A 22108-nucleotide genomic window follows, 5' to 3' on the forward strand; every position below is an offset into this window, starting at 1 on the left:
GCTAGTATTTCCTTTAGAATGTGATGTCACTGTGACATCACATCACATTTTGTATATAGGCACCAGGTTTAGGGTTCGGGGTTGGTGATAGAAGGATTGAGACAGATTGAGACAGATTGCTCACTGCATGGTAAAGAAGTATACATAGAATATTAACTCTGTGATACAGATTACAACTTTGACTGTATTAGCAGACAAAAACTTGATAGAAAATGTATCGTCGTCTACAGAATTGTGAGGAGACTCTCCACGACAAGGTTTCCAAGGTCCAGGGTGAAACAGAAGCCATTAAGCTCAAACATCGAATGTTGACTGATGAAATAGATCAGCTCAGAATGCAGCTTAGTGACCAGGACTTAAACAAGAAATACAAAGAACTAAAAGCTGAGAAAAAAGCAGCCAGTAATTCATTGGAACATGTTGAAAAGTTGGCGATAAAATACCGCGCTCAACTCGTGGATCAAATGGCCTTAGAGGAAAAAATCAGCATAACTCAAAAAGAAACGAAAGAGATCAAACAGAAAAGACGTGATCTCAAGCAAGAAATTGACGCGGTTAACAAGAAGTTCAAGGATCGTGAAGAATTGGAGCTTGAATATAGATCGCTAAAAAATGAAAAGAAAACCTTGACAATGCAAAATGATGTCCTGGACAAGAAGGTTAAAGACCTTTTGCAGAAAGTCCACAGTCAAGACCAGCTGGAAGAGAAAATAAAAAAGACAAAGCAGAAGAAGGAAGCCATAATCCAACAAAATGCTTTTCTTGAACAACAGGCGATGGACCTCAAAGAAAAACTCAGAGATGAAAGCAAGATGAGTAGAGAATATGGACAGCTGAAAGCTCTCAATTCAGCCAAGATGCTCTACAACAGTAAAGTCCAACGGAAAAACCAAGATCTGAAAGACAACTTTGAAACTGTAAAACCTTGGCTGGACAAATATTACAAACTGAAAGCTGAGGGGAAGCGCCTTACTAAAGAGCAGGTCCTTCTTGTGAAACGTTTCAAAGCTTATCATCATGCCATCGGACAGGAATACTTTTTGAACATTGAGCCGATCAGCAAGGAGCTGACTGCGCTCCAGAGTAAGGTGGACCATCTAGAGGCTGAATCTCTCAGAAATACAAGTGCTTGGGAGACTAAATTCAGCACTATGGAGGAAGAGCTCTTAAAGGTCCGGACTGAAAACTGCCAGAACCTTGAGGCTCTGCAGGCTGAACACGAGGAGAAGCTGAACCAGGTCATGAGAGAAGAGATGAGAGAAGAGAACAAGGAGCTCGGGGAGAGGTTAAGGAATGAGCTGGCTGAGAAGCAATGGCAGGACATTTCTCTTCACTTAGACAGGAAAAGGAAAAGCTTCTTCTTTCACAAGAAGGTCGATGACAGAGATGCAAAGCTGCAAAAGATTAAAAGCCAAATGCAGAAGAAAGAACTGAAAAAGCAGAAGGAGGAAAAGCAGGAGAAGAATGGATTTGTCTGTGACGATAAGGTGGTTGACGCCGGTTGTTTAGCTCAGGCTAGACAACAGTAGCTGTCTCTTCCTCCAGACAAACTCATGAAGGGTTTACTCCTGGTTCGCTCAGGTTTTCCCGTAAATATATACATTAGAGGCGACGAAACACTCTTAACTGCCCTTAAGTATATATTTCAAAAAAACCTTGTAAATAATGTGTAAATAGTCTGTGACAATGTCATGTAGGGTTTTCTCCTGGTTTGCTCAGGTTTTCCCGTAAATGTATACATTAGAGGCAACGTAAATACTCCGAACTGCCCTTAAGTATATATTTCAAAAAAACCTTGTAAATAATGTTTAAATAGTCTGTGACAATGTCATGTAGGGTTTTCTCCTGGTTTGCTCAGGTTTACCCGTAAATATATACATTAGAGGCAACGTAAATACTCCGAACTGCCCTTAAGTATATATTTCAAAAAAACCCTTGTAAATAATGTGTAGTCAGTGACAATGTCATCTAGGGTTTTCTCCTGGTTCGCTCAGGTTTTCCCGTAAATATATACATTAGAGGCGACGTAAACACTCTTAACTGCCCTTAAGTATATATTTTAAAAAAACGTTAATGTGTAAATAGTCTGTGACAATGTCATGTAGGGTTTTCTCCTGGCGCTCAGGTTTACCCGTAAATATATACATGAGGCAAAATAAAAACTCTCAACTGCCCTTAAGTATATATTTTTAAAAAAAGTTGTTAATAATGTGTAAATAGCCCCCAAAAATATAAAAACACTTTCTGTATGGGCGTCCCGGTGGCTCACACTGGTAGAGCGCTTACCATTAAGGCTGAGTCCTTGCTGCGGTGGAGCCGGGTTTGAATCCAGCCTGAGCTCCCAAAAGCAAAAAAATAAAAAATAAATAAAACAAAGAACAACAGCATTCAAATAAAGCAATCTAGCCTCTGATGAGACACGCTGGTGTAGCATCAGTGCCGGTCCCAAGCCCGGGTAAATAGAGAGGGTATAATATTGTGACATGATGTTATGGTTCAAGACCAGAATAGATATTTGTTTGTGTTATACTCTCCAATGAAGTTTCGATAAAAGCATTTGCTAAATTAAATCAGAACATTGTAGAAAAACTCACGAGAATATTAATTTTGAGAAAAATCTATTACGAATTAATTGTATAGTTCAAGTGATGGCAAATTCAGTTAGTCACTGCATAGGTGAGTCATCTGTGGTTCCCAGAGGATGAACCTGAATGACTCTGGTGATCCTGACTTTTTTCATCACGCTCACTCACTATATTTTCGCTTTTGGTTTTAATTGAGAAGTTTTTCCAACTATTGGATATGGCTATGAAATTTGGTATGCAGGTTCACAGTATACCTTTGACTAACTTTGATTGTAGGTCAAAATTGAACTTGTATATAACTGTGTATGATTTTTGCCATCATTTTGAGATAATTTTAGCATGCTAACAAACTAAAACTAGAAAATTTCCTCTGGGGAAATTCTGAAAGGGCCACGGGGGCTACTGCCGGTGTGTGTACGCTATGATGAGATTCTTCAGAGATTTCAAACTATGCCCTTTAACCTCAAAATGTGTGTGTGTGTGTGTGTGTGTGTGTAATTAAAATCACATAAAGTTACATGTGTGTGTGTGTTTGTAATTAAAATCACATAAAGTTACCTGTGTGTGTGCGCGTGTGTTTGAAGCATGTGTATGCATGTGTGAGGAGTGTTATGAGGGGCATTTTATGCCAGCACACTATACTAAAACGCGTGTACAGCGCCTATGCGATGACATCAAACGTCTAACGTGCGCGTGTAAATTCCATTCACTTTCAATGGACAGACAGGCGTCACGCAGGCGTCACGCAGACGCTGTACACGCGTTGTTGCACATACGCCTACGTGACGGCTGCGTGACGGGTGAACTACGCCTCAAATACGTGACATGAAGACCCGCGTGACTGTTAAGTACAATTCTACATAGGCGTACAGACACGCGTATTGCGAGTACACCAGATAACATGGGTGACGGGTGAAAAGTGCCACGAGCGAACGTAGTGGACGCCTGTGTGTGTGTGTAACGCGTGTAAGCCTATAACAGTTCAGCTGTTACACAGAGTCTCATCTTCATATGGTATTGTTTATAAGAAAGCACAACTTATAGATGAAGAGAAAGACTATCTCGTACGTACCAGATAAACTTAACGTTTTTCCGGCCAAAACCGGAGGCTTAATTAGCCTGTTTTAGGAGTGAAAATCAGCAAAATGCAGCTTAAACAAAATGTTTTACCTCATTAGTTAACTACGAATGTCTGTAAAACATAATGGGACTGTGCATAAGTGCCGAATTGGGTTAAACAGTGTAGATATAAGGTCCGATGGAATCATATTGTGAACGGACTGCTGTCCGCATGGCTACTTAATATTCAGGGGTGACAGCGATTACGGCTTCTGCAGGCAGGTAAACCTACCTAATTACAGCTGGTGCGTAATGAACTGTATGTCCGCGCGCGAAGCTGGGAACTGGCTGTGAGCGTTGCACTTTACTATTAGCCTACTATTTTTAAGTAGCTGAAATTATTTTAATTATCCCTTTCACCCTTGCTATCATTAAATATCAATTCGATATCATTCAAACCTAGAGAGAGAGAGAGAGAGAGAGAGAGAGAGAGAGAGAGAGAGATTTCGTTAACAAGAAAATAAAAACTGGCCTGAAAATAATAGAAATATCCTGACAGCTCTGTGGGGGCTTGGAGTTCATCTGTAAGTTGTGCTTTCTTATAAACAATACCATATGAAGCTGAGACTCTGTGTAACAGCTGAACTGTTACACTGAGTAACACACTGTTAACGTACACGCGTTACACACACACACAGGCGTCCACTACGTTCGCTCGTGGCACTTTTCACCCGTCACCCATGTCATCTGGTGTACTATACGCGTGTCTGTAAGCACGCCTATTAATCAGACTTTATGCTGGCACAGGCGACGTGTTTTAGGCGTTTAAGTATAGTGTGCTGGCATAAAATACCCCTCATAGAGTGTGAGCGCTTACGCGCATGTGTGTGTGTGTGTGTGTATCTGTAACTGTAATCACATCAAAGATCAAAGGCAATCAGATCAAAGCAATCAACAGAATTAACTGACATCTGCCAATGTCCCGGAAGAGTGACAGCAGCCAGAGGTGGACAGACTTTCTGGCCTCGAACAGAAAGCATTTTTGGCAAAACCATAATACCTATCATTGATCCGACTTCGCTTTGAGCATTGAGTTCTTCCTGAACGTCTACATGTGTTTTTTTTTAAGAAAAATGAAAAAATAGCTTTGTTAGAGCGATCTAAAAAAAATGTTAAATCTCACTTTTTACGAAATCTTCCTGCGTTTTTAATATGGGAGCCAATGAGGCTGTTGGTGCATGTTGGTGGCGCATCTGTGTGTCGTACGCCCAAACTATAACTCTAACAGCTTTACCAGAGGATTGTGAGGGAGAAGACAAATTTTCCTACGTTTCTATGTATAGATTATCGCTGTAGAGTGGAACTTGCGGCCTGGAGCACAGTTTTCAAATTTATTTTTTGACAATTTATTCTCTCCCTCTACACTCTGGCGATGATGTCACACACTGTGACACGAACATTCCGTGCAATACACACCCATTATCTCAGAATTATTTTTTCGCCCTGAGCACTGGTCCCTACAGCTATTGCTGTATGGGACCAGTGCTCGGTGCGATTGCCCCGAGGCCCTAATTACCAGTGGTGGAAGAAGTATTCAGACCTCTTACTTAAGTAAAAGTACTAATACAACACTGTGAAATTACTAACCTACAAGTAAAAGCCCTGCATTTAAAACTGAAGAAAAAGTACAAAATATCAGCATCAAAATTGTACGTAAGTATCAAAAGTAAAAGTACTCACTATGCAGAATGAACCCATTCAACTGTCAAATAAAATATTAGATTATTGTTTTTGATACGTTTATGTAAGCAGCGTTTTACTGTTGCCAATATAGGGCTCATTTTAACTACTGAATATACTGTTATTTGGTTTAATTTATAAACATGCGTAATCACTTTAAATGTATCATGTTTTCATGTTAAATCTCGACCTGAAAAGTAACTCAAGCTGACAGCTAAATGTAAAAAGTACATTTGCATCAAAATGTAATGAAGTAGAAGTATAAAGTTACATAAAATGGAAAAATGCAAAAGTACCTCAAAATTGTATTTAAGTACAGTACTTGAGTAAATGTACTTAGTTACTTTTCACCACTGCTAATCACTCTCCAGATTTAGATTCAAACAAAATATAAATAAGCTAATAAATTATGATATATTTTTCAAAGTTCAAAAGCCTCACCTTTACAGGCTGCTACATTAAAGTGATACACATTAATGAATTCAGGTTAAACTTGCAATTACGTATTTTGTAATCTTGTTTCTGGGATAATATTTACCCAGAAAAAAGATTTAAGGAAATTATACAAAAAATATAATTACCAGGGAGTGCTCGAGGTACTCATGCAGAATAGATAAAAGCAAATTCAAGCAAAGTGAATTGAAAAAAGGTACGGAATATATAATTGAAAATGGATACTGAGATATTGCCATTTTAATATGGGTAGTAAAAAATGATAATTGTGAAATGTGTGTAAGTTGAAGCTGGAAGGAATTACACAAGGTTAAAATAAAAAAATAAAAAGTATTGACAGTATTGGAAAAACATCTTATCAGCCAAAATAATAATTTTAAAAAATCTCTGCAGGTGTGTATTTACACACTTTTGTATTTAAGGAAATAATAAAGGAAATATCTGACATAAAATTGACATTTAAAGCATAAACAGCAAGATAAAATTCCACCTCACCAAATGGCAAAACAAGAGATCAGCTTTGTGTTCTTCAATTCATTCACACTTTTATTTTCCGTATCTCCATAAAACCTAATATTCACTACATGGCCTTTTGCAGAGGGACAGGTACTGGTGAGACTTGCATGACAGCACCAGAAGGAATTTACCACCAAAGACTTCAGGTAAGAACCAGGGGAGGAGAAACGGTCAGACATAATGAGAGGTGTGATGGATAAAGAGATGTCAGTTCCCACATCTCAAAATAAGGCATCCAGATGAGGACAAAGCGACTGAAATGAGTAGCTTCAGAACCAGCCTCCACTACCCTTTAAGGCTAAAAGAAAGTTCACAGATGCCGTTTCTTTTGTCCTGGAGTTGATCAGTCAACACTGGAATATAAAACAAAGTGGCTCCATCACAAAAAAAATGTGGTTACAACAGGAAAAGCAGAGCACATATGACACATTAAAAACAAACAGTCTCTCCACAAATATTCACCTTTCATTCATGGTTTTTGACGCAATTTCATGTAAGATATCACAACTTCCAGTGTCACAGGTATACTGCCAAAATTCAGATGTATTCACCAGCTGATGAAGACCCCAGGAATTATATTTAAAAGCTTTCCACTGAGGTGGGGGTTTCCTTTAACATGTTTACTGACCCACTTCCCTTTTGCAGAGTCTGAAAAAATGTCAGCAACCACAGCTGCTGCCGGCTTCTGAACAAAGTGATAAAAGACCTCACATACCAACGTCTTCCTTCATTAAATACATCACAGTAACAGCAACACATGGCTTATAAAACTACAGTACAGTGATTATTGTGGCATCTTCAATAGGGCCATTTTATGTTGTTTTGATCAAATAATGTTTAACCAAAACAAGTACAGTGTGCTCAGTTGCTGGATTGCATTTGCAGCTTCACTATCTACACCAGCATGCAGAAGATACCAGTGATTAGACATTTCTCTGAGCACACGCTGCGACATTACTGCAGTTCTCCGTGTGACGTTGTGGATGTGGAGTGAAACACTGGGGAAGAGCAGAACCGGGCTCTTTGGAAGTCTCAGTAGGGAGGCGGGAGCTGCGGTCAGTACTGAAAAGAGATGACAGAGTTCACTTTGTAGACGTGGAACGAGCGGTTCCAGAAAACCCGAGTGAAGTAGTTCGTGTAGGGCGAGTAGTTCATCTTTATCTCGTGGCAGAATCTTCCGTGTTTGGAGAAAGAGTAAATCTCTCCTTTGTCATAAACGACCTGAATGAGACAAGAAGAAGAAAAGTTTCTTTAAAACTCATGTGATAATGAATACTTTACTAAAAGTTTTTACAAGCAGTCCCTAATGGTAATTTCTATGCAACAGTAGGACAAATGGGCTTAAAAGAAGATTTATTCACTTCCATGCTAAGAGTTAGATGAGAAGAACTCTCATATCATAAATAGTGGGGCGGATTAGCTCAATATTTTACAACAATCGTTCACTTTGTGATAAAAGCATGAAATTTGGTAGATGTGTTGGTGAATATGTTTCGAACAAATCTGGATATTGGGCCACCTCAAAAGCGCCCCCTAGTGGCCGTGGCAGGCATTTGTTATACGAATAAATCAATTATGAATAAAAACTGCCCTTTTAATAATACCAACTGATGATGAATTGTATATTGTTGGAAAGCCTGATTAGTCACCTTTACAACGAGGTACAGCTTGTAAGGATCGTGCATTCATGGAATGAGCAACGGGGCTAAACGTGTGGGTAGCAACCCCCAAAAATGTGCATCCCCTGTGTAGTGGGTCAGATTAGCTGAACAATCGTTCATTTTGTGATAAAAGCATCAAATTTGGTACACTCATTGCTGAATACATGTTTAATGAATCTGGATATTGGGCCATCGCAAAAAAAAATTCTGATGGCTGTGGCGGCCATTTTTAAAAATGGCCATTTAAAAGCGGCCATTTTTAAAAATGGCTGCCGGTGGTTACTGGCGAGGAATGCTTTGCCTACCCTATAGCTGCTGTTTCATGTTTTCAGCACCACAAATATAATTTAGAGACATGTTAAAGTGACAAAAGCTTTATTACAGTCTAATAGAAAAGAACATTAACTTTGTATAACATTTTATTAGGTCTTGATATTCCCATTCACAGGCTACGGCCTCCTCTTTGGCTTGTATTCTTCTGTTGCTCCTTAAAAAGAAAAAATAATTTTCAATATTGTATGACCTGCAACAATAAAAACAAAACACATTTAGACAGAGAAAAAAATCATACATTTAAAAAATTCTACTAGGGTTACTTGTAGCAGGTTACTCTTTCTGGCAAAATCCTTGTACTGAGATGTGTGACTTAGTCAGGCGGCTTAGCCAAATAAAGGGGACACGCCGGACAAGAGCACCACATTTTTTCCACATACTCTCTATCATTATAGGTTTCAATTTTTAGTAGGAGCCACTTAATCAAGATTGCGGTGATGGCAGCCATATAAAGTCTATGAGAAATGCTATATCTTCCAAGCCACTTAGAAGGTCAATCTTGGTGTCAAAATATACATTTTCTGGGTCCAGGAATCATTTAAAGCTATTGAGAATATCACTAGATGATTATTTGATCAAATAGATATGTTCTTTTTCACAAAGACTGGGCAACTCGCTTCAAGTGCTGCAGCAGGGTATCCTGAGTTGAAACTGTTTGGAATCAATGTTCACGGGAGAGTGTGGATTAGCTGCCATGTACACTGCTCAAAAAAATCAAGGGTACACTTTCATCTCATGTCAGATCTTGATCAACAAATTATTTACAGTGAGTCATCCAGTGATATTCTCAATAGCTTTAAATGATTCTTTGACCCAGAAAATGTATATTTTGACACCAAGATTGACCTTCTAAGTGGCTTGGAAGATATATTGGTTCTCATAGACTTATGGCTTATGGCTTATATGGCTGCCATCTCCGATCTGCAATCTTGATGAAGTGGCTCCTACCAAAAGTTGAAACCTTTGGTGATAGAGAGCATGTGGAAAAATTTTGGTGCTTTTGTCCGGCGTGTCCCCTTTCTTCTCAAATCTGGTCCTAAGCCGCCTGACTAACTGTGATGGAGTTAAAAATACATTTGAAAAAAGAAACAAAGAACCACATGGGCAAAGGAGAGTGGAGGAGAGGAGTGTGTGCGTGTGTGTGTGTGTGTGTGTGTGTGTGCAGAGAGGGATGTCCACATTCCACAGGACATAATTTAACAGTGTCTTATTAAGCTTTCACACCCAACAGCCACAGATACATGTTCCAAGCTAACTACCTAGCTTAAGTACCTATTTTTGCTATCTTGCTAATTTACTTTTCCGCCAAGGCCCATGATGATTGTTTTTCTCTTTAGCCTTTATGATGTTCATAGCATATTTTATTCATAATTATAACAGGTGAAATAAAATATTTAGACATACCTTGATGGACAGTCCACTGCACTGCTTGTCCCAGGAAGCAAATGCTAGCTAGCTCATTTGCTAGCTAGCTCGATGGCTAGCCCGATTGTGGTGGGGCAGGAAAAATAACTGAAAGAGTGTCTAACTGGATTTTTGTTAATTTAATATGTGTATTTACATTTTTTAATTTACGTTTGTATATTTAGTTTAGATTTTTTAAATATTTTAAGAAATAATTTAAATATTTTTTGTGAATATATAAGAAAATGACTGCTATGGCCACTAGGGGGCAAATTTGCGATGGCCTAATATACAGATTTGTTTGAAACATATCCACCAACACATCCACCAAATTGTGTGCTTCTATCACAAAATAAACAATTCTTGTGATTTATTGAGCTAATCCGCCCCACAGGGGATGCACATTTTTGGGGGTGCTACCCACACGTTTAGCCCCGTTGCTCATTCCATGAATGCACGATCCTTATAAGCTGTACCTCGTTGTAAAGGTGACTAATCAGGCTTTCCAAAAATATACAATTCATCACCAGTTGGTATTATTAAAAGGGCAGTTTTTATTCATAATTGATTCATTTGTATAACAAATGCCTGCCACGGCCACTAGGGGGCGCTTTTGAGGTGGCCCAATATCCAGATTTGTTTGAAACATATTCACCAACACATCTACCAAATTTCATGCTTTTATCACAAAGTGAACGATTGTTCAGCTAATCCGCCCCACTAAAAAGGATTCATCCAGTGTATTGTAAGCCTGGTTGCCCACCTGGCCTAAGAATTAGGGACTTTAAAAATGCATTTGTATTATCTACTTTTATCGACGCAATCATTTTGTCTATATTACATTCTACTTGTTTGGGACGAAGCTTGTGTTTGTTTGTACCTCTTTGAGTTATAATATGTGAGGTTAGATTATTAAGTGAATTAATGACACTGAATAAGTACATATTTTGATACATTTCACTTCAAGAATGTTAAGAATACATTTCATGTCTGGAACAGGCTATTTTGTTTATTGTTTGAAATTTGCGTCCTGTCACTTTAAGAGAGCGAACCTCCGTGCATTTTGCTTGTAAAAAATTTAAGAACTGAGACGGCAGTAGAGCCTAGACGAGCTGTGGAGTCACACACTTTTCATATCTTGTCCTGTCCTGTTCAATTCATACTATCCAACAATTTACCTGCTTGTGATTCATAAGGAATAGTTGTTTTTTAACTCTACAACTGACGTTGAGTGGATTTCGTAAACTATCTCTGTGGGACACAAGTTGCCTTCTGCAGTAACACTACTCTTGGTAGTTTTATGGATTGTGAGTGAACTTGTTAAAGTTACATGCTAATTTAAGAGACATATAGCAGACTAAATCATTCAGAATGACGTTGGTTTCTGCCAGATGTAGTTGTTGAAAGAGTTAGGATCTTTAGTGAGATTATTTTTCTACTACTGCAGAAACCCCCAAATGTTTGTTGAACATTGTGGCCGTCCCTTAAACTGTCACTGCAAGTCCCAAATATCCAAAAAGTGCTGACTCTTAGCTGTACAGTGTACACTTCACAGCACTCCCCCAACACTTGGTCTGTTTAAAAATTATTCAAAACCTCCTTGGACAAACTTAAAACCATGGTTCTCAACTCATGGAAACAACATGCACCATTTAAAACACATATTACCAGACATACAGAGAGGGAATCTGCAGCTTGTGGTAAAATGAGAACAAGTGTCTTCACTCACATGTCCATTGGCGATGTCGAGCAGGTCTTTGATCCGACAGCCTTTATTATGACTAAGCTCGTTACAAATCGACTCCTCGATGATCACATAGTTTGTCTTCTGAGAGGTCAGAATCTTGTAGATGTCCTCTGCAGATCTCATTGCATACACCTGGTAGGTCTACAAACACAGGGAAAAAATATGTTTTAAAATATTATAAGGAATATCTAAATACTGAATATATTTTGTATATTGTAATTGTTATGCCTTTTATAGAGTATAGGCTGTAATGAGATGACAGGAATGAGGGTTGAGAAATATAGAACACGAAACAAAGCCTAATTATTTTTGACGCACTACTATAGTACATTTTGCTGACTTTTTTTAATGGAAACAATTTGTTCTCTAAATCACCTCTTTATAACCCAATGACTTGAGCTATGTGGCTTTGTTTAAAATTACTACTACTACATTTTATTTATAATGCACTTTTACATTAAAGTAAATCGTAAAGTGCTACAGGTCAAAAGCACAACATTCTAATTATAAAAAGGATTTTTAAAAAAGGATAAGGGATTAAAAAAAACAATATAAAAACAGCTAAAAACAGAAAGAAAAAATATATAGAAACCATCCAGAGGGCAAGAAACAAAAGTTTTGCTAAAAAGGAAAGTTTTTAGTCATTTTTAAAATCCTTTTAATGGAAGTCAAACAAAAGTCTCCTTTTGTCCCTTTCATCTCACTCACATCTTCAGTCCTCCTCAGCAGGTTGATGTCTGAGTAAAGTGGTAAACTTGTCACAGCTGAACCTGAACACAACTTGACTGTTCCCAGCAGCTGAGGACTTCCTGCAAAGACGGCCGCCACGGGAGCCTGTGACCTGCAACACAAGAGGAAAATGTTAGATGCCACGATAAAGACTTTACAGATATGTTTGAAAATGCGTAGAGATCTGATGACTCACTTGATCCAGCTGATCAGCTCCACTGTGTCTGGATCGTAAAACTCCTGCAGGTCAGACAACTCTGCTAAGACGCGAGGGCAGTACTGCAAAACAGGAGAGAGCAGGAAGACTTAATGTGACTTTAAATGTCTGACATTAAAAGCTTCTGAACATATTTTTGAAATGATGTGAAAATCTCACCTCTCTCCACAAACTGAAACCAATGATGGTAGGAACCGCTGTGCTCAGGATCAGAGACTGGAGAGTAAAAACAACAATTAATACATGAAGCAAGAACCTGGGTGGTTAATAAAAGTGATGGGGAAGTTTTTCTGCAACTCTATGTCATAATACTTGATAAGTAGCAACTAACCCGGCAGGTTAGATATTAATGGTATTTAAAACACCCTTTCGATTTAATTTAACTGGAAGAAATGTCTGTTAAAAGTCCTGCACCTTTGTATAACTGAAGGAGCACAGTGTTAATCCACAAAAGTAAATATGAGAAACCACCTACTAGTACTACAGGGTGGATTGACTTCAGCTTGAGCCACTTAAACACAGTCATCCAGAGGTCCGGAGAACACACACCAAACGCTGTAAACATGCAGACGTACGGGGTCCATAAATATTTCATCCTGCATGAAAAAAGAACACTCCATGTCTGAATGTGGCACAACAAATGTGTTAGAAATTCAAATTCTAAAAGACACTTTTCCTCTGATGAACATACCCGTCAAACAGCAGCGCCAGGCCTCCAAAAAGCAACGTGTGAAAAACGTGATAGATGACCTCTGGCTGCTCTCCTATTCGTCCATCTTCAAGTTTAAGGTTGGTTCTCATTGGCTGGCCACTGTATGAAAGTAAAAATGCTTTCAGCATCATGACATCATTCCACATCATTATTGAAGAGCGTGGTCTTTTAGTTTAAGAGCATGATTTCATTGTGTATACTGTTGGTTGCACAGAATTCCTGCTCTCAGCTTCCGCCGTTACTCTTTAACCCCGTTCATTCATTCCCATTCTCCAAGGCTTGATTATATATACACTTTCCTTGCTTTTCAGTCTGTTCTTGACTGAACAAATTTGTAGTTGCCGAAAGCTCCTTGTATTTTATCGACTAATCTAACAGTTGCTTTAGTTGACAGATCTCTAAAACATAGTTTCTTTATAAAGATTCCAGCAGAAACACCACTACAAAACTTGTAATATTTTTTGGGAAATAATTTATTTGGCATGAAAAAATGACTAACCGGCTAAAGACTTACAGTAGAATAAGACCAAAACAACCAGTTAGTTGAGTAATAGACTGACAAGAGGCAGCCCTTCTTGCTTTCTTTACAGATTTTGTAATAAAAAGGGACAGTTAAAATATCCACACCCAGAAGCAACCTGAGTGTGAGGAAAAGGTACAGTAAATCGGTGCAACCAACAATATACAGTCATTGAAAAAATGATTAGACCACCCCTTTTCTTCAGTTTCTTGTTTATTTTAATGCCTGGTGCAACTAAAGGTACATTTGTTTGGACAAATATAATGATAACAACAAAAATAGCTCATAAGAGTTTAATTGAAGAGCTGATATCTGGCCATTTTCCATGGTTTTCTTGATAATGATTTTGGTCATTATCAAGAAAATCATGTAAGGGATGGTTTTGACGGAAATAATTACAAAATCTGAACTTGAAATCAATGAATCATGCTCGCAAATTGAAAGGCCAGGCTCTTATATCAAGACAGGAAAAAAGCTTCATATCAAGCCATCAGCCAAAAGGGAAACCATGATAAATGCTGACTCACGCACAGAAACTTCAAGCTGGGATCACCAGCTCTATCAAATACATTTTTAGAAAGACAGAGGAGTCTCTGACCTGAGTCTTCTGTAAATGGTCTGCAGGGTGGACAGCAGGCAGACAGTGAGCACCAGGAAGTAGAAGGGAAGGACTGAGGCCTGCGTCAGTCTGAGATACAAGTCCTGACCGGGTGCCTGGAAGCTCTCTTGGCACAGGAGGAAGTTTGTGATAAAGTCACTGAAATAGAAGGAAAGAAAACATTGACATTAGATTACATTAGATGAGCTTATACAGCCAGAGCCAACATTTATCTAAACCCATGATCAGCCTGCATTGCATTTAGCTTTAACTCACGTTGTTGTGTTGAGCCCAAATTTGACTTCTAGGAACTTCAAAATGAAGTCACTCTCACTTAAAGGCAGAAGTTTCTGTAAATGGAAAACAGTGATGATTAATAACGTCTTAATGAATAAAAACTACACAAGATGGATTAACAGACAGCCAACCCATGTCCTCCATGGTGTTTTTACCTTGACCAAATAACTGAAGGTGATCCCTGTGGTAAAGACCAGGTGGAAATGTAGGAAGAGCTTCATCACTCTGGCAACAAGAGGTCCCATCTTCATCTTTTGCTGCAACAGAAATATAGTACAGAGATGGTGTTTATTCATAATTAAACACTGAAGGCAATGTTTTATTACTGATAAAACACAGAAAAATAGAACATTGTCACATTTGGGAAGAAGCAAATGTTATGTTTTTAACTGGATGAATTAGTTAAAAGATTAATCCTTTATCAATTAACTGGGTATTATCGGTTAACCAAATGATTTATATAATCGTGTCAACACTGAGTAAAAACCAAATGTAATAGTAATATGACTGAGCTCTGACATGAGGGAGCAGCTAACTCTACCTGGAAGTACCTCGCGAGCACTGAGCCAATCAGGAGGCTGAGCAGAGGCGAGCTGAGCAGGGTCGGGTTCTGAAACTGGAACAAGTAGGCCAGGAACAGAGAGCTGAGGTACACTTTGTGGATGTCAGCCATCTTTACATCCCAGACGGAGAGATGATGGAGAGAAAAAGAGAGACAATATTTGAGGACGATTGTGGGATCAACACAGGATCTAAATATACTGAACAAACAGGTTTTTAAACCAGGGCTGCACCAAATATTTCACAGATTTAAAGCTTGATTTATAATGTTGACATCAATTCTGCATCAACATTCGAATGCCGTGCACCTTATTTGTTTGCATGACTATTAATTCCGTTTAAACCCAAGTTTTCTGCAGAATGTGAGATATAGATTAGGCAATATTAATATAATTTGTATTATACTTTTTTTTAGAAGTAGATTATCTTGTTTTATAACTGGATTGAGTCCAAAAGAGTTTTTAATTTTTTCCAGTGAACAGTAATACTAAAACAGCTGATTTCATGAGTAAAGTGGTTAAAACACTTAGTTTGACTTTTTTGGGTAATTACTTGCTGTCTTGCTGAGAGTCAGATAAGAAGTTTGACACTACCTTAATGTCTCCTGTAATATTAAGCTATTGGCATCAGCCAATTAGCTTAGCTTAGCATAAAAACTGTGAGAAACAGCTTATGAAGATAGCAAAATCTGCCTATCAGCAACTCTAAAATCTACTAATTAACATGTTATATCTCTGTTCATTTGCAGAGGGAAAATAAACACAGTGTAATAATGACAAATTGTGGTTTTGTGTCCTGTCTAACCAGAATAAGAGAAAATAAATAACAACAACTTCCTTACCTTACGTGATGGCACAAGGTCAAAAGAGTCGAGTAAGAAAAGACAGAGGCCCTGGATGAAGAGCACGTAGTGGCTGTGTTCCCAGACCAGGAGGAAGGTCAGGGTGGTGGCACTCATGGTAAGATAGCAAAACATCTGCAGAGAAATACAGTTTGATTAACGTGTGTAAATGCAGAGTTTGGCCTAACTTGGATTTAGTAGAGGATCACCTCACCTCAGTGGCAGAGCTGATGTTATGACTCAGGAATCCAGTCAAAGCTGCAACCTGGCAAGAGAAGTAAGGCAGAGCCCAGTTGTCCCGCAGAGGAATGGCATAGTCTACTTTGGTTGTGTCTGGTCTGAAATGGCCCACAGAAGAGTTGTTGAGTGGAAGAGAGAGAGAAAACAAGTGAAACTGGGATCTGAAACTACAGGGCATTATTATGCTTCACCACTGAGATTTGTATTTGTTTTATCAGAGGCATAAATGTCACATTTTCAAATTGGTTTTGTTGTCAGAAAGTAGGAAAGAAACAGGAAGAAAAAGAAAGAACAGACGTATGATTGAAGTCACAAGGCAGGTACTTAACTGCTAAAATTTGACAGCGAAACCGGGTTGCAGAATGCCTCTCACCTGTTAATCACATACCAGGCCACAGCCAACATGCCGGCCACCCAGGTGCCGCTCATCACCCAGCTACACACAAACAGGGCGGTGACATAAACCGCCTGGAGCCCGAAAACAGCTCCGACATAGAAGTAGATTGGCTCCACAAAATCCTGAAGGCAGAGACAGAAGCAGAGTATTATCACTGTAAATGCAGCGTACAGCCATTTAAAGCAAGGGATATACAAACTATATCAATGCCAGAAATCCAATTAAAAAAACAAAGCGCTACATTAGCATAACTTAAATAAGACCTCAGGCAAAATCTGACAAAATAAGTAGCAAGTCCATGTTGTTTGGTGCTGGGCCCCATGAGCATTCGCTCATTGCCAGGCAAAAGTTTGACCTCTTTCCACTCTTCCTGGCTCAATGCTTTGACTGATTTATGCCGTTATTAGGTGGCAAACTTCACCTTCAAGTTTCAACAGCCTGCCAGAAGCCCTAGCTGACATTCTTTTTTTCCCCCCAGAGACTGTAGCAAACTGTCTGAACACTACAGAGAAAAAAAAATATTACCATCATATGAAAGTAGAAGACCTAGGAAATGCATTGCATGTGGTCAGTTTATTCATTTTATACAGACTATGTCTAAATATCTAAATATTGTATAGTTTATTTGGTTTAATTGTATGTGATAGTTGTTTGTTCTTAAAATTATTCAAATTTAAATCTAAGGATGTGTACATCATGTTTAATGTCGACACCAATGTAGCCTGATAAACACAGAAATGCATTGCTACCAACAGTATCATGACACCTTGTATGGAAGGCTGGTTAATTAGGTAAAGGTTTGGCCAGGGAAAAACTGACATTTTCAAGATATCTGAAACAAAATTGATTCTGTGGGTACCCATGAGTCACTCCTTTTCCAACAGATCAGCAGAAACCACGCAATGGCTGTAAATTTCTGCATGCTGTGGTCTTGGAATTGCACTGGAAAGCTGAGGATCTTGACATACATCACTGAATCTGTCATATGTACGCAATCTTAAAATGCAAATTTAACTGGCTATCACAGTACTAAAACAAGCAGCAAACAAGTTAAATTGGTCTTAGCTAATGTTTACTGTTTCGCCTTGCATAAATCTCAGGCTGAACGGTGCATGACAGAAATGATGTAACTATTTACACTCTGTTGGCCAGTGTTTGTTTGCTATAAGACAATGGATTGTAACGATTTAGCATCTTTGTTCTTAAGGAAACATATGTGCACCTCCTATCTCATATTACCATCTGATAAACAAATATGTCACGAAGGTATTACAGTACGCTCAACTCTGATAATCAAATCAAACAGCAAAAAAACTCACCTGACTGCCAGTGATTCTGTATATGAAGCTTGTGATGAGCTCTGGAAACAGAAACAAACGATCCACTGCGTTGACAGTCTGACCTGAAACAGTCTTGTTATCCAGCGTCAGCTCATAAAACCCTGGAAAACAAAAACATCATAACAACAGAGTTGATTGACAAGGAAAGAGTGGCACTCATAGCCCCAAGTGTCTGTTTTGAGGTTGTATTTATTTCATTTTTTAAAGGATACACGTACCTCTTTCAAAGGATGGTACAGTCAGCATGTGCTTGTAGTAGTAATAATAGATCCCGCTGCCTTCTTGGAAGGTGATTTCACGCTCTAGCTCCTGAGAAAACATTAACGTGAATCTTAGAATTTATATGGTAGTGAAGTTGAAATATAATGAAGCGGACTTATGAAAAACGCCCACCTGTCTAGTTGAAAACCAAAACTTCCTATCATGATACGCAGACAGATAAGCTGCATAAAGCATGCCGCAGGCAACTGCTGCCAGACATCCGAAGAAAACCCTCACCAGGCGCTGCAAGAAACCTGCTGAGGAGCAGAAATATAACAGTGTTTTTCACATACCACAACATTACAAAGTGATTTACTATGAGTTAAACACAATTTGTCTGTTTTTTATAAGGAAAAATTTGACCTCAGATAGTTTTAAAGTGTAACTATCCTGCAATATCATCATTAAGATTGTAGAGTCACTGGAGAAACAAGTATTTGTCTCTTATTATAGAGTGTAACAATTATCAATTAGTTAGTTAGAAATTAAATGGACCTTGAGGATAATAAATAAACTGAGCAGATTAATAAATCAATTCTAACAGGTACTTTTTAAATTTGTTGAAATTTTACTGAATACACAATTATTGAGATTTTAATAAAATATATTAATATAGGTAAATTAAACGCCAATTAAATTATTTGTTGATTAATTGACAAAAGAATTTGCTTAATATCTGATTATTAATAGAATATATTTGCTTGATTTTAACCATTTATTTTTTAGTAGTAGATATTAAATCTGAAAAAGATAAGTATCATACCAAATATGCATTATAGGACTTATTGGACAGTGGTATCAACATTGTACATGTATCACTGTATCAACCCTACATTGAGCAGTGCTGTAAGTATAAAGACAGATCCATATACAGGACATTAACTTACATGCAGAAGAGCCCTTGGGTCTTTTTACAGGTGACTCCGGTATATTTGACTTCTCCTCTTTTTTTGGAGCATCCTCTTCCTTAACTTCACCTTCATCTTTCTGCTGTTTGTCAGCTCCATCTCCACCAATGGACACACTCCCCTCCTCCTCTGTGTTCACCGGCTCTTCAGTACCTGGTCAGGTGTAGCAACAGATATAGAGTAGTTTACCCCCTGAGCCTTCCACTGATCAAATCATATGAGACGAGATCTGAGGAAACCATTGGTACCAATAGCACGCCAAAGTTCAACATATTAATACATATTTGAATGAAAATGAGCTCTATGGGTGGCCACAAGTCTCCTTGTTACATATAGAACAATGATTACCTCACAGATTACCTGACAGGAAGACTACAGTATGTCAGGTTGGGGAACTGTGTTTCTGGGACATGATTGAATAGCACAGGAGCTTCACAAGGGACTGTACTGGCTCCATTCCTGTTCACACTGTACACAAATACAACTCTGAGTCCTGCCACATCCAGAAGTACTCCGACGACACTGCCATTGTGGCGTGTATCAGGAATAGACATGAACCTGAATATGGGGATCTGATAAAAGCCTTCAGTGACTGGAGTCACAAGAACTATCTCCTACTGAACACCTCAAAGACTAAGGAACTGATCATAGATTTCCGCAGGTTCAAGCCCCCTCTTCAGCCAGTGAATACCTGTGGGTGGACATTGAGGTGGTACCAAATTCTAAGTATCTAGGTGTATACCTGGATAATAAGTTGGACTGGTCCCTAAACACTGACGCTCTCTACAAAAAGGGGCAGAGTCGCCTCTTTTTCTTGAGGAAGCTCAGATCTCTGGACATCTGTAGTAAGATGCTGCAGAAGTTTTATCAGTCTGTGGTGGCAAGTGTGTGAGAGTTCCATTTTTTCCCCCCAGTTTTCTGGATAATAACCAAAATCATACTAGCTAACTTGGAAATATATCCTATGTTTTTCACAGGTTGTCTTTAATATGTAGATGGACTGAGGCTTTAAAATAATGACTAAGAGTGAAAAAAAAAACATTTTTAAAACGAAGATGATAGTTTGAGTTATGACACTTCATATGTGTTAGCAGAACAACTTCCTTTCTACTAATAAAAATATAAAATTAAAAATGATATACAGCCATGGAAAAAATATTAGACCATCCTTTTTCTTCAATTTCTTGTTCATTTTTTTGTTGATCATAACCAAAATCATTATCAAGAAAACCTGGTAAAATGGCTAGATATCAGCTTTTAAATTAAACTCTTATCAGATATTTTTGTTTTTATCATTATATTTGTCCAATCAAATGTACCTTTAGTTGTACCAGGCATTAAAAGAACAAGAAAGAAAAGAGAAAACAAGGATGGTCTCATATTTTTTTTCATGACTGTATCTGACATCTATTTTTGACCTGCTATCTCCCCCTAAAAATCAGCACCCACAACCCCCAGCTCTCTATAAAGGGTTAAATGACAATCTTGATCAGGCGGTTAGTGTTTCTGTAGAAAGTTAACTGAAGTTAAAAGCTGTTTTTTGAACAGGAAGCTGCAGTAACTGATTCTCTGATAGCAAACTGCTATGTTAGCTAAATAAACGTACGTGTCGTCTGCTCCTCTGGTTCATTTTGGAGCTCAGGCTCTCCTTTATCTTCCTCCAAAGTGTCCGGTTTTCGACATCTTAACTCTGTCATGACGAGATGAATTTAATCCGAGAGGAGTGGAGACAGCAGCATGCTAGCTAACACACGGCTAGCCTTCAAATCACCACTCCGCTTTGTGATAATAAAAAAGAAGGTGGCAAGCCGAGCTACAAGCTTCCCCTTTTTCTAAATCATGTTTCCTTGTGTGAAGTCGGAAAGCAGCAGTTAAACGGTCGCATGGTTTGCGGTGTTATCTGTGTGGAGGACTGAACTTAGCGAAGCTGCTGCTGCTGCTGCTGCTGCTGGGCTGCGACCACAGGGACATAGCGGAAGTTGCTGCTTGCTACAGCAGCGAAGAAGAGTGAGGACCAAACTTCCCATTAAAATCATTCAATTTAAGAAAACAAAAAAAACCTGTTAAATTTCGTCACACACACAATAATCGCCTGACTCATTTTTTTCAAGTTTTGCAGGAAACACAAAAAACTCCACCAAAAGTGTAACATTTATTGATAATTTCACTCAAAATGGATGTAACAAAGGATGGCTATTGGCATAGTAATAATAACACTGTGTGTAAATTATGTAACTTTAGAGAAATAAATGACTTAGGCAATTTTTTGAACATGCCTTTGTGACTAAAGCAAGAGAACACTTTATTTTGAAGGTGTCTACATAACAAGCCTGTCAGAAACATGACATGACAAGTATCATGAGCATTAATGTTACTTCAAAGTGTCATTAATGTTCATAACACATCCCATGTCATGTTTTTGACACGCTCATGTCAATCTTATGTAAGCACCTTTAAAATAAAGTGTTACCATATCTTGCTTAAGTCACAAAGGCATGTCACACACCATTATCTTGAAGGGGTAAAATCACATTATCTGATCAACTGAAGATGTAGGCGATTTTACCATAGGTGGCCGGCGTCATGAGGAGATGATTTAGGGCAACAACAAAAAAAACAATTTCGACAAAAAATGATTTATGCGATTATTTTAACAGTGTGACGAAATGTTCAATTCCCTTTTGGTTTTTATGTGAATAAAACATAAATATTTGCATTCATCTCAAATGATCTTATCCTTCCCACGTCAGTAATTGTTACTAAAAATAAGTCTAATGCTTTAATTGTCGATCATATCGATAGAAGATGAATTAACGATTATTTAATGGAGTTCTTTACAAATAAAAAAAAAATCTTTAAGCATGAGGTTTTGTGATCATTTTAAGTATTCTATGATACTGTGGCAATTTAATCAGTCAACAAAAAATAAAATGTTATTAAAAAAAAGCAACTCCTGTCACCATAAGGTTAAAAAAACTGAGCAAATAAT

The 22108-nt window shown here is 38.2% G+C and overlaps 1 protein-coding gene across 2 annotated transcripts; it reads right to left on the reverse strand.

The window, feature by feature from the left end:
• Positions 1–6141: 6141 nt before the first annotated feature.
• On the reverse strand, positions 6142–21064 carry LOC131985038 (probable C-mannosyltransferase DPY19L4). Of its 2 annotated transcripts, none has more exons than XM_059350057.1 (19): positions 20726–21064; positions 19099–19272; positions 18344–18465; positions 18169–18259; positions 17930–18051; positions 16587–16732; positions 16188–16311; positions 15974–16108; positions 15113–15244; positions 14727–14828; positions 14551–14624; positions 14275–14433; positions 13136–13255; positions 12920–13040; positions 12604–12660; positions 12424–12506; positions 12207–12339; positions 11481–11639; positions 6142–7574 (listed from the first exon to the last, which is right to left on the reverse strand). In XM_059350057.1, the coding sequence occupies exons 1-19, from the start codon at positions 20814–20816 to the stop codon at positions 7410–7412; spliced, it is 2310 nt and encodes a 769-aa protein (XP_059206040.1). In that variant the 5' UTR covers positions 20817–21064; the 3' UTR covers positions 6142–7409. The 2 variants fall into 2 exon arrangements, with proteins under 2 accessions (XP_059206040.1, XP_059206039.1); XM_059350056.1 differs by having other exon boundaries at positions 18344–18468.
• Positions 21065–22108: the final 1044 nt, after the last annotated feature.

Source organism: Centropristis striata, chromosome 14 (assembly GCF_030273125.1).
Source record: "Centropristis striata isolate RG_2023a ecotype Rhode Island chromosome 14, C.striata_1.0, whole genome shotgun sequence".
NCBI lineage: Eukaryota > Metazoa > Chordata > Actinopteri > Perciformes > Serranidae > Centropristis > Centropristis striata.

Bases quoted from the DNA above. Each gene is read 5' to 3' on its own strand.
- LOC131985038 (XM_059350056.1), bottom strand. From the start codon at position 20,816: ATGACAGAGTTAAGATGTCGAAAACCGGACACTTTGGAGGAAGATAAA. The intron at 18,260-18,343 runs GTGGGCGTTTTT...ATGTTTTCTCAG, and splicing joins TTTGGTTTTCAACTAGACAG to GAGCTAGAGCGTGAAATCAC. The intron at 14,829-15,112 runs GTAGAGTTAGCT...TTTCTGTTGCAG, and splicing joins TGCTCGCGAGGTACTTCCAG to CAAAAGATGAAGATGGGACC.